Raw genomic sequence first — 13800 nt, forward strand, 5'->3', positions numbered from 1 at the left:
GGTTTTAAATAAACACATATGTTTAGGTAATAAAGTTAAAAAATCAACTTTTGCTGGGATATTAGTTTAGCATATTCCATTTTATAACAGAATGTTATAAAGTACATAAATAAGTGGATGGATTGACAGACGGATGGATGGATGGATGGATGGATGGATGGATGGATGGATGGATAACTGGATGGATCATCATAAGACCTAGAATATTTTTAGTATTCAATATAATTAAAATAATAAAAGATATATATCCTACCTTCTGAACATCAGCATCATGTTTCTGTTGCAGCCTAAGCTTTTCTTCATGAAATTTAGCTTCCATCATTTTTGTTTTCATGTCCAACTTCAAGAAAAATATTTCAAAGGTGTGTTAATTTACCTTCCCTTTGGCAAAAAATACACAATTAAATTAAAATAATTCCCTAAAAGAGGACAGTTATCATTTTCCACCTTTACCTTGTAGTCACAGATTCTAGCAATCACATTACATATACCAATATGTTTACTTCAGTCCTCTAATTACTTTGAAGCTAATTAAAAGTCTTTAAAATAACTTTCACCTAATAGGCAAAACAGACAATACTAAGTACAGATTCATTACTCTCCCCATTCTCTCCCGCACAAAAGAAAAAGGCATTTTAAAGTGACATTTTGCTTTTACATTTAAATCCACACAGTATTTTGCTCTTCATTATTTTTCATTTCAGTAAGTCTCTTCCAACCTTTTATTTTTTTTCTTTGGTCTATTTGCTCATTTTAAAATACTCTAATTAACCTACATATGTAAATATGACTTGAGAATGAATATCCATAAAAATGGCAAATTACTGATAAGTGCGTATCTTTTTTTTTTTTTTTTTGAGACGGAGTCTCGCTCTGTCACCCAGGCTGGAGTGCAGTGGCCGGATCTCAGCTCACTGCAAGCTCTGCCTCCCGGGTTCACGCCATTCTCCTGCCTCAGCCTCCCGAGTAGCTGGGACTACAGGCGCCTGCCACCTCGCCCGGCTAAGTTTTTGTATTTTTAGTAGAGACGGGGTTTCACTGTGTTAGCCAGGATGGTCTCGATCTCCTGACCTCGTGATCCGCCCGTCTCGGCCTCCCAAAGTGCTGGGATTACAGGCTTGAGCCACCGCGCCCAGCCCAAGTGCGTATCTTTTGACAGTTTTCCAGCTCTCTCTTCCAGAATCACAGACCCCAGCTCCCTCAAGGGAGTAACTTTATCTCCTTTCAAGCATTCCTTAACTTCTATCCTCTCCAAACCAACACCACGTGCAACGGTGCTCTGAGCAAAGCCAAAAATGTAACCAATCTTGTTAATAATAAGAAGTGTATCCTAGAATTAAAAGAGCAGTAGTGACAGGTTTCAAGAAGAGCAACATGAAATTGATTATCTCAAATGTGAAAGTATTTGGCCACACGATTTCTCATAATTTAAGACAGTATTATACATTGAAGTCTGGCAGACCTCTTTTCCAGCTCTAATTCCAATCCCACCATATATTCACTGTTGCGACTTTGAGCAAGTGATCCTTTGACACTCTAGTTCCTCTTCTGCTAATTAAGAAAAAGTATCTTTACCTCAATGGATTGTGAAAATTACATTCAATAAAATAATTTAAATGACCATGCCCAGGACAGTGTGTGGCACAAAGTAAGTATGCAAAAATATCAATCAACAACATTTAGGAAAAAAATTTTAACATTATTAATGTACCTTCAAAATGTTTCCTTGAAAATTTTTGAAACACACTTTATATTTTCAATTAGTTTCAAATACAAAATAATATAAATTTAGCAAGATAAACATGCATATCATATTAACATATCAAACTGAGATTTTATAGTTCACAAACAAAAGTTAACATAAAACAAATTCATGACTTGAATGCTATGAATGGTGGAGAAAGACACAGTTATCTATTCACTATGCAAAAAAAAAAAAAAATTCAATTCCCTTGCCTCTAAATCACACAATATTTCTTCTTCCTTTTTGCAGAAAGGAGGATGGACAACCAAATTCCACGCAAAGATCCTTCACAGAAGCATTTTTGGGATCTATTAAAAGGGAACTAAAGCCAAAAAACAATATGACAAAGCTGGCCAGGTCTAAGAGACATGATTCATTGCCAGATCTTTCCATAACACCTTCTAGAGAACTTGTCATACCTCAGCTTCTGAAGGTAAGCCCTAAATATCATGTGAGTGTGCTACCATAACCCCAACCCAACACCTCTCACCGGCCCCACCTCATTATTTATTGAGCAAGTTAGGAATAAATACCTGAGACATGCTTAAGCAATCCATTAGCTAGCAAACAATCATTCAGATTCTCTCCCAAGAATCTAAACTAACACACCAAGTTAGCTATTTTGGGGAGCAAACCCAAGTTCTAAAGTGCAGCAACCAAGAGTAAAGCAGGCGAATCCAGTATATAGAAAAAAGTAGAGCAAATACACAAAAAAAGCAAAGATTAGAAACCACATAGCATCTGGATATAAGGGAAGTAAACTCAGGCTCCAGTGATCTCAATGACACCAGGGTTAGTTGAACTCAAAAGGATTTTTGTGTCTCTTTTTATTTTATGTAGCTTGATGGATCTCTGTTCTTACAACCAAAGATATTTCTCTAAATTCTATTCTTCTGGCTATAACTTTTTGCCTTGGTATAATACTAAACTTACAGAAAAGTTGCAATAATAGCACAAGGAACTCCCATATACCCTTTCTTTACCCGGATTTACCAATTTTTTTATATTTTGCCCTATATGCTTTGTCATTTTATGTCTGTATATACCTCTACAAATATATATATAAATACATGCATATTACTTCCTCAATCATTTGTAAATTAGAAGCATCATGCCTCTTTATCCCTAAAAACTTCAATATATATTTCCTTAGAACAAGAACACTGTCTTTGATAACCAAAGTACAGTTATCAAATTGAGGAAATGTAATATTAACACAATATTATCTACTGCACAGTTTATACTCAAGTTTTACAAATTATCACAGTAATGTCATTTATAGCTATTATTTTTCTCAATCCAGGATCCAACCCGGAATCACGCATTGCTTTTAGTTGTCACATCAACTATTTATTTCTCCTTTAATCTGGAACAGCCTTTCTTTGTGTTTAGTGACCTTGACATTTTTTAAGAGTACAGACCATTATTAAATGTCTCTCCATTTGGATTTGTCTGATGTTTCCCTCATGACTAAATTTATGAGATTTTGGCAAGAATGACACTAAAGTGATACTGTGTCCTTTTTCATTGCATCGTATTAGAAGGAGGCTAGTTTGGCCCAATATCTCCAATGTACAACTCAGTAACTTGGTTAAGATAGTGAGCACCAACTGCCATCCTTTTAAAAAGGTAAGAGTATCTCATCTCTGGAAACTCTTACCTTGATGCTACAGAATAGCTCTATATTTCCACCCTGTACTCTAGGATAGAAATCCTAAATGTATTATGGACAACTAGGGCATGATGCCTGATAAAACATCAGGATTAGAATATGGAAACAATCGTATTACTATAGTATATAAAGACAATATAAGGATACAGATTTAGATATAGATGTAGATATAAATATAGATACGTACCTATGTGTTCATCTATATAGACTGAAATTGGAAAACATTTCTAATTAGTTTGACCTCCAAGGAAGCCTGACTTCAAAAAACATTTAAGTTTTCTTTTTCTGAGATCAGAATATACATTATCAATTTCAAATTTAAGATGTAAAAATTAGGCTTGCAGATCTACTTCAGGCTATAATGAAGTAGGGTACCACACTAACCTCCCACTGTTAACCATAAAATGGGATAAAATACATGAGATAATCGTTCTCAAGGACTGGACAACAGGCAATGCAGTACTGTGATCCTCACAAACTGAAGCCCACGATAGTCCCAGCTTTCTGCCTGGGTACAACAACTGGAGTCCACGTAGAGCACCACAGGCCTCCTGAGCTGAGAAGGCAGAGGTCAGAGTTCAGGGCAGTTAAAGAATCTTAAATGCAGGGCACTAGAGAGATATAAGCTGCCCAGAAGATTTCCCTGTCACTCCTCAACCACAGGCTAAAGGCTGGGATGTGTGCGCCCAAGGTGAATAACAAAACATTACTGCTACAAAGTAGAAAATGTAACAGCTGCTACAGGTTAAAGTGCTGGGAGGCTCCAAAGACCTGCCCAGCCAGGTGGAGACAGCTTCTTAACTTGCAAATACCTGGCAATTCAGCTGAAACAACATAAAGGCCACACCTCTGGACTACTCTAAACCTGCCTCCAAGGACTGAAAGCAAGCCTCAGAAAGCTAGTTTGTAACACAGGTCCCATGGGGTTGGATAATATCTTTGGCTTTCTATGTATTTGCCTTAACAGAATGTAAAAACCAAGTCTACACAACTTAAAGGTGATTAACTACTAATTGAACAGCCTATAAGAACAACAACAACAACAAAAATATTCTATGGAAAAAAATAACAGAATCCAGAGTCCCTACAAGGTAACAACCTCAAGGTCCATTGTCTAGAAAGTAATAAAGATGCGCCAAAAAAAATAAAAAAGGAAAGAAAATTTTGTCCATAGGCAAAATCAATATAAATAAATTAAATAATAAGGCCCAAGATGACCCTACTTCAGCACACAAGAGTTTAAAGAAGTTCACATAAATACTTTCAAAGAACTAAAGGAAAACATATTTAAAAATTAAAGGAAAATATTATTTCAATGAGAGAACGGATAGGGGATCTCAGCAGATAAATGGAAATTATAAAATTGAAACAAATGAAAATTCCAGAATTGAAAAGTGCAATAATTCAAAGGAACAAAAATTCACTAGATGAGCTTAACAGATTAGAGAGAGCAGATAAAGGAGTCTATAAATTTGATGACAGAACTACAGAAATTCTCTGAGAGAAAAAAGATTGAAGAATTTATTTTTAAAAATCAGTAACACTTTTGGAAACTGTGAAACAAAATCCAAGAGTCTAATATACATGGAATTGGGGTTCCTACAGAAGCAAGTAAGAATAGGGAAAGACTATTTAAAGAAATAATGGCCAAAAATTTCGCAGGTTTGATAAAACAAAAAAATACTGAGTTAGAGAACGAGATGCTCAATGAACTCTATGCAGGATAAATGCAAGAAAACAGCACCTAGAAACATCACAAACTGTTGAAAACCAAAAACAAAAAGAAAAATCTTGGCCGGGTGTGGTGGCTCACGCCTGTAATCCCAGCACTTTGGGAGGCCAAGGTGAGCAGATCATGAGGTCAGGAGTTCAAGACCATCCTGGCCAACATGGTGAAACCCCCGTCTCTACTAAAAATACAAAAATTAGCTGGGTGTGGTGGCATGTGCCTGTAGTCCCCGCTACTTGGGAGACTGAGGCAGGGGAATCACTTGAACCTAGGAGGCGGAGGTTGCAGTGAGCCAAGATCGCGCCACTGCACTCAAGCCTGGTGACAGAGTGAGGATCTGTCTAAAAAAGAAAAAAAAAAGAAAAGGAAAAATCTTAAAAGCAGTCAGAGCAAAAGAGGCATTACATTCAGAGAAACAACAAGCTCTCCAGCAGAAACAATAGAAACCGGAGGACAAAGGAATAATATCTTAGAAGTGCTAAAAGAAAAATTCAGATAAAATTCAGATGACATATCACCAGTAGAACTGCACTAAAACAAATAATAAAAGGTATTCTTAAAGATGAAAACTTAGAAACTCTGAAATGAAGGAAAGTACTAGAAATAGTATGTAAGCAGAGATACATAAAAGCCATTTTTATCTTCTCATAATTCCCCAAAACACAACTATTTAAAGACAATACAACAACCTTGAAAGTTAGGTTTCATCAGGTATTTAGAATTATGACAATAGCACAAATGATTGTAGGGTTAAATTAGATTTTACTGTTTTAAAGTTATTAGATTTATGAGGTGGAAATTAGAAAATGGGAAAAGTCCAGTATAAGTGGCACAATATTGACACTAAAAACTGACTTTGATATGGTAACGATGCATAATTTTAGCCCACAGCAGCCGCAGTAAGAGCTGCCCAAGGAGAGTCTGAGCTCAGACACACCTAGCCCTGCCCCCACCTGCTAGGCCTTCCCTATCCACCCTGGCAGCTGAAGACAAAGGGCACATACTCTTGGGAGTTCTAGGGCCCTGTCCGCCACTGGTTTCTCGCCATAGTACCACAGCTGATGCTCTCTGGAAAGTGCCGCCCTCCGGCAGGAGGCCAACCAGCACAAAATAGAACTGTAAACCACTAAAGCTAAGAACTCTCACAGAGTCCATTTCACCCTCGTGCCACCTCTACCAGAACAGGTGCCGGTATCCATGGCTGAGCCACCCATAGTTCACATCACAGGACTCTGTGCAGACAACCCCTAGTACCAGCCCAGAGCCAGGTAGACTCGCTGGGTGGCTAGACCCAGAAGAGAGATGACCATCACTGCAGCTCGGCTCACAGGAAGCCACAACCGCAGGAAAAGGTGGAGAGTACTACACCAAGGGAATACCCCATGGGACAAAAGAATCTGAACAACAGCATTCAGTCCTAGACCTTTCTCAGGCAGCACCTACCCAAATGAGAAGGAACCAGAAAACCGACTCTGATAATATGACAAAACAAGGCTCTTTAATCCCCCAAAAAATCACACTAGCTCACCAGCAATGGATCCAAACTAGAAGAAATCCCTGATTTACCTGAAAAAGAATTCAGGAGGTTAGTTACTAAGCTAATCAGGGAGGCATCAGAGAAAGGTGAAGCCCAATGCAAGGAAATCCAAAAAAGCGATAAAAGAAGTGAAGGGAGAAATATTCAAGGAAATAGATAGCATAAAGAAAACACATTCAAAACTTCAGGAAACATTGGACACACTTAGAGAAATGCAAAATGCTCTGCAAAGTCTCAGCAATAGAATAGAATTGAACAAAAAGAAGAAAGAAATTCAGAGCTTGAAGACAAGGTCTTCGAATTAACCCAATACAACAAAGACAAAGAAAAAAGAATAAGAAAATATGAACAAAGGCTCCAAGAAGCCTGGGATTATGTTAAACAACCAAACCTAAGAATAATCGGTGTTCCTGAGGAAGAAGAGAAATCTAAAAGTGTGGAAAACATATTTGGGGGAATAATCAAGGAAAACTTCCCTGGCCTTTCTAGAGACATGGACATCCAAATACAAGAAGCACAAAGAACACTTGGGAAATTAATTGCAAAAGGATCATCACCTAGGCACACTGTCGTCAATGTATAGATTATGAAGACTTTCTCCCACTCTGTGAGCTGTTTACTCTGCTGACTGTTCCCTTTTACTGTGCAAAAGCTCTTTAGTTTAATGAAGTCCCAACTATTTATCTTTGTTTTTGAGGTTCTTGGTCACGAAATCCTTGCCTAAGCCAACATCTAGAAGGGGTTTTCCAATGTTATCTTCTAGAATTTTTATAGTTTCAGGTCTTACATTAAGTCCTTAATCCATCTTCGTTGATTTTCATATAAGGTGAGAGATGAGGTTCCAGTTTCATTCTCCTACATGTGGCGAGTCAATTATCACAGCACCATTTGTTGAAAAGGGTGTCCTTTCCCCATTTTATGTTTTTGTTTGCTTTGTTGAAGATTAGTGGGCTGTAAGTATTTGGGTTTATTTTTGGGTCCTCTATTCTGTTCTATTCTGTGGTTTTGTATCTTTTTCTTTTTTTTTTTTTTGAGACAGAGTCTCACTCTGTTTCCATGTTGAAGTGCAGTGACATGATCTCAGCTCACTGCAACCTCCACCTCCCAGGTTCAAGCGATTCTCCTACCTCAGCCTCCCAAGTAGCTGGGACTACAGATGTGCGCCACCATGCCCGGCTAATTTTTGTATTTTCAGTAGAGACGGGGTTTCATCAGATTGGCCATGATGGTCTTGAACTCCTGACCTCATGATCCACCCGCCTCGGCCTCCCAAAGTGCTGGGATTACAGGCGTGAGCCACTGAGCCCAGCCAATTCTATATCTTTTAAGTGGAGCATTTAGGCTATTTACATGCAATGTTAGTATTGAAATGTGAGGTACCATTGCATTCATCATGCTCTTTGTTGCCTGCACACTTTGGGTTTGTTTTTTGTTTTTGTTTTTGTTTTTTAACTTGTATTTTTGTTTTATAGGTCCTGTGTGATTTATGCTTTAAAGAGATTCTGTTTTGATGTTTCTAGGATTTGTTTCAAGATTTAGAGCTCCTTTTAGAAGTTCTTGTAGTGGTGGCTTGGTAGTGGCGAATTCTCTCAACATTTGTTTGTCTGAGAAAGACTGTATCTGTCTTTCATATATGATGCTTAGTTTCACTGGATACGAAATTCTTGGCTGATAATTGTTTTGTTTGAGGAGGCTGAAGATAGGGCCCCAATCCCTTCTAGCTTGTAGGATTTCTGCTGAGACATACGCGGGGCCAACAAACATGTGAAACATCAATAATCGTCAGAGAAATGCAAATCAAAACCACAATGAGATGCAATTTCACACCAGTAAGAATGGCTATTACTAAAAGGACAAAAATAATAATGATACTTAACATACTGGCAAGGCTGCTAAAAAAAAGGAATGCTGCAGGGCACTGTGGCTCATGCCTATAATCCCAACACTGTGGGAGGCTGAAGTGGGTGGATCACTTGAGGTCAGTAGTTCAAGACCAATCTGATCAACATGGTAAAACCCCGTTTCTATTCTTGCATATGTATATCAGGATACACATATAAGGTTATTCATAGAATTATTATTTGTAAAGGCAAAAAATTAGAGTAACTTTATCAAAAAAAAAGGCAAGAAATGTGATATTCATTAAACAGAAAACAGTGCAAACAAATCTATTACAATTATATGGCACAATATGGATGAATGCCTCTAACATACTACTGAGCAAAAGAAGCAAGACATAAAAGAATATCAAAAGTTTAGTTCTCTGTGGACACAAACAAATGAAAAAACATTCCAAGCTCATGGATAGAAAGAATCAATATCATGAAAATAGCCATACTGCCCAAAGTAATTTATAGATTCAATGCTATCCCCATCAAGCTACCATTGGCTTTTTTTCACAGAATTAGAAAAAAACTACTTTAAATTTCACATGGAACCAAAAAAGAGCCCGTATAGCCAAGACAATCCTAAGCAAAAAGAACAAAGCTGGAGGCATCATGCTACCTGACTTCAAACTATACTACAAGGCTAGTAACCAGAATAGCATGTTACTGGTACCGAAACAGGTAGATAGACCAATGGAACAGAACAGAGGCCTCAGAAATAACCCCACACATCTACAACCATCTGATCTTTGACAAACCCCCCCAAAAAAAACAAACAATGGGGAAAGGATTCCCTATTTAATACATGGTGTTGGGGAAACTGGCTAGCCATATGCAGAAAAATGAAACTGGACCCCTTCCTTACACCTCATACAAAAATCAACTCAAGATGGATTAAAGGCTTAAACGTAAGACCGAAAACCATAAAAACCCTAGAAGAAAACCTAGGCAATACCACTCAAGACATAGGCATGGGCAAAGACTTCATGACTAAAATACCAAAAGCAATAGAAACAAAAGCCAAAATATACAAATGGGATCTAATTAAACTAAAGAGCTTCTGCCCAGCAAAAGAAACTATCATCAGAGTGAACAGGCAACCTACAGAATAGGAGAAAATTTTTGCAATCTATCCATCTGACAAAGGGCTAATATCCAGAATCTACAAGGAACAATTTTACAAATTTACAAGAAAAAACACAAATCACCCCATCAAAAAGTGGGTGAAGGATATGAACAGACACTTCTCAAAAGAAGACACTTATATGGCCAACAAACATATGAAGAAAAGCTCAACATCACTGGTCATTAGAGAAATGCAAACCAAAACCACAGAGAGACACAACCTCACACCAGTTATAATGGCAATCATTAAAAAGTCAGAAAAGAACAGATGCTGGGAGGATGTGGAGAAATAGGAACACTTTTACACTGTTGGTGGAAGTGTAAATTAGTTCAACCATTAAGGAAGACAGTGTGGCGATTACTCAAGGATCTAGAACCTGAAATACTATTTGACCCAGCATTCCCATTACTGGGTATATACCCAAAGGATTATAAATCATTCTACTACAAAGACACATGAACACATACATTTATTGCAGCACTGTTCACAACAGCAAAGACTTAGAACCAACCCAAATGCCCATCAATGATAGACTGGATAAAGAAAATGTGGCACATATACACCATGGAAAACTATGCAGCCATAAAAAAGGATAAATTCATGTCCTTTGCAGGGACATGGATGAGCTAGAAACCATCTTTCTCAGCAAACTAATACAAGAACAGAAAACCAAACACTGCATGTTCTTATTCATAAGTGGGAGTTGAACAATGAGAACACATGGACACAGGGAGAGGAACATCACACACCGGGGCGTGTCGGGGGGTGGGGGCTAGGGGAGGGATAGCATTAGGAGAAACACCTAACGTAGATGACGGGTTGATGAGTACAGCAAACCACCATGGCATGTGTATACCTATGTAACAAACCTGCATGTTCTGCACATGTACCCCAGAACTTAAAGTATAATAAAAGAAAAAATAAAATAAAATAAAAAATAAAAATAAACAAAAAGTTTAGTTTTCTTCATACAAAGTTCAAAATCTGGTAAAATAAAAATATTTCAATTTTCAAAGATGCAGGTATTAATGCTAAAATCAATATTAAAAAAACAAATAGGTGAAAATTATCATCAGAAAAATCAGAATAGTGGCTACTTCTAGGAAAGATAGTATGATTACAAATGGTCGACAGGAGGCTTCTTAGGATATTGGCAATTACCTAATTCTTGCCTGGGTGGCATTTACAATGGCATTCCTTTGTACAACTATTTATCAAATTATGTGACATTATGCATATCTGAATGCTATGTTTCATAAGAAATCTATACCTGTTCTCTCATTTATTATGTTAATAACTGTGGCTTTCTTTATCCTAGAGTTATTTAAATTATACATTTGACTAACAGACTCATATACAAAAAAAAAAAAAAAAAGGACTAATTCCAAGCACGGTGGCTCACACCTGTAATCCCAGCACTCTGGGAGGCCGAGGCAGGCGGATCACAAGGTCAGGAGTTCAAGACCAGCCTAGCCAACATGGTGAAACCTAGTCTCTACTAAAAATACAAAAATTAGCTGGGCATGGTGGCGAGCGTCTGTAGTCCCAGCTACTCGAGAGGCTGAGGCAGGAGACTGGCATGGACCCAGGAGGCGGAGGTTGTGGTGAGACAAGATCGTGCCACTGCACTCCAGCCTGGGCAACAGAGTGAGACTCCATCTCAGGAAAAAAAAAAAAAAAAAAAAGGCCTACTTGGCATGTAAGAAAGAAGCAACATCTCTTTTTAGGCAATAGATGGAAACATTCAATATGGGTGAAAAGAAAGTTCAAAGGAAATTTTCTGTTTTATTTCACAAAAAGAGGAATTTTATACTCTGGTTTCTCTTCAGATTGTATAAATCCTTTGCCTTTTACCAAAGGAGCAATTTCTACCATCTGTTCTCTGAAAACTGACAGTTGCTCTGAAAATTGACCTCTTCTTGTTGTGTTGTCTCTTCTTTCATTTTCAGTGGAAACACTTTTCCAAATGTCATAATGTCAAAAAGCCTTTTTTCAGATTACTAAAAAAAGAAAGAAAGAAAGAAAGACCCACTGCTTGATGATGCTCACTGTCACACAATTCTGTGATGTCGATATCAGAGAAAATATGTTAGCAATTACAAAGGCAAGCAAGTCCAAGTATGTTTGTGAGTGATAGGTTAAAGTTAAAATAAAGGATCACTGTCACTGAACATACATTTTCCCATAACATATGAGAAATATGTCCAAAATAAATCAAAAATTTTTAAGAATATCTTAAAATATTTAATATGTGGGTCAGGTGCGGCGGCTTATGCCTGTAATCCTAGCACTTTGGGACGCTGAGGCGGTGGATCACCTCAGGCCAGGAGTTCAAGACCAGCCTGGCCAACATGGCGAAACCTATGTCTACTAAAAATACAAAAATTAGCCAGACGTGGTGGCGTGTGCCTGTAATCCCAGCTACTTGGGAGGCTGAGGAACAGCAATCACTTGAACCCAGGAGACAGAGGTTGCAGTGCGCCAAGACTGCGCCATTGTACTCCTGGGCGACAGAGCAAGACTCTGTCTCAAAAATAAAAAAATTTTTATATGTGTATCTATAGCCACCAAAACAAACCACTACAATTCTTTAACTCCAATAAAATTTGATATTAATAGTAATATTAAATTAATATTAATTAGTAAATTAGGTTAAATAATTGCATTAATTCAATTAGTAATTTTACATATTTTATTCATGTAATATCTAAGGTATCTTCTGAACAATTATGAATCTAAAATGGAAGTTGTAGTTTATTAAATAGCTCCATTTCTAAAGGCTAGTTAAATATTTTAAGACTCTCTAAAACTTCAACAAAATTAAATACTATAATAATGCTTCATGACTGATATGGTTTGGCTGTGTCCTCACCCAAATATCATCTTGAGCTGTAGCTACCATCATTCCCATGTGTCATGGGAGGGACCCAGTGAGAGGCAATTGAATCATCAGGTCAGATTTTCCTCATGCTGTTCTCATGATAGTGAGTAAGTCTCATGAGATCTAATGGTTTCATAAAGGGCAGTTTTCCTGCACATGCTCTCTCACCTACCACCATGTAAGATGTGCCTTTGCTCCTCTTTTGCCTTTCGCCATGATTGTGAGGCCTCCCAGCCATATGGAACTATGAGTCCATTAAACCTCTTTTTCATTATAAATTACCTGGTCTTGGGTATGTCTTTATTAGCAGCATGAGAATGGACTAATACAATGACACAGATGAACTCTACAATCTGTACAACATTGGTATCAATTAATTATCTCCAGACTTACTGGATCCTTTAATATAAGTATTTCAAACTCCTAAATTTTTATTTTATACCATTAAGAACTGACTAATGAGGTCAGGCGTGGTGACTCATGCCTGTAATCCTAGCACTTGGGGAGGCCAAGGCAGGCGAATTGCCTGAGCTCAGGAGTTTGAAACCAGCCTGGGCAACACAGTGAAAATCCATCTCTACTAAAAATACAAAAAAAAAGCAGGGCGTGGCAGCGAGCAGCTGTAATCCCAGCTACTCAGGAGTCTAAGGGAGGAGAATTGCTTGAACCTGGGAGGCGGAGGTTGCAGCGAGCCGAGATCGCACCACTGCACTCCACACTCCAGCCTGGGCGACTGAGCGAGACTCCATCTCCAAAAACAAAACAAAACAAAAAAAAGAACTGACCAATAAAGATTATTATCAGTATTTACAGCAAAACCTCTGAAAGAGATCTAATATTTAAATAGAAAAATAAAATTTTTAAGTAGACCAAAAAAAGAGGTATTTTTTGTTATGTTGGAAGGTGAAAGGCTTTTCTAAGCATAATACAAAAACCAGAAGCCTAGAGAAAAAGCAGACAGATGCAACTATTTAAAAGAAAACTTCTCATGCAAATCAAAACTACCATGAGATATCATTTCAGTCCAGTCAAAATGCCTTTTATCCAAAAGATAAGTAATAACAAATGCTGGCAATGATGTGGAAAAGAGAACCCTTGCACACTGGGTTGGTGGGAATGTAAATTAATACAACCACAATGAAAAACAGTTTGGCCGTTCCTCAAAAGAAAATAAAAATAGAACTACCAATCCACCAATCCCACTCCAAGGTATATACTCTAAAAA

At 37.6% G+C, this 13800-nt stretch overlaps 1 protein-coding gene across 23 annotated transcripts in view; it reads right to left on the reverse strand.

Annotated features, from left to right (window-relative positions):
* Positions 1-13800, reverse strand: part of CEP112 (centrosomal protein 112) — a 535678-nt gene that overhangs the window by 433120 nt on the left and 88758 nt on the right. For all 23 annotated transcript variants that reach the window (XM_077972556.1, XM_077972553.1, XM_077972559.1 and 20 more), the window contains one exon: positions 254-340. In XM_077972556.1, coding sequence (XP_077828682.1) covers positions 254-340 — 87 coding nt within the window. The remainder of the gene's footprint in view (positions 1-253; positions 341-13800) is intronic.

This window comes from Macaca mulatta, chromosome 16 (genome assembly GCF_049350105.2).
Source record: "Macaca mulatta isolate MMU2019108-1 chromosome 16, T2T-MMU8v2.0, whole genome shotgun sequence".
NCBI lineage: Eukaryota > Metazoa > Chordata > Mammalia > Primates > Cercopithecidae > Macaca > Macaca mulatta.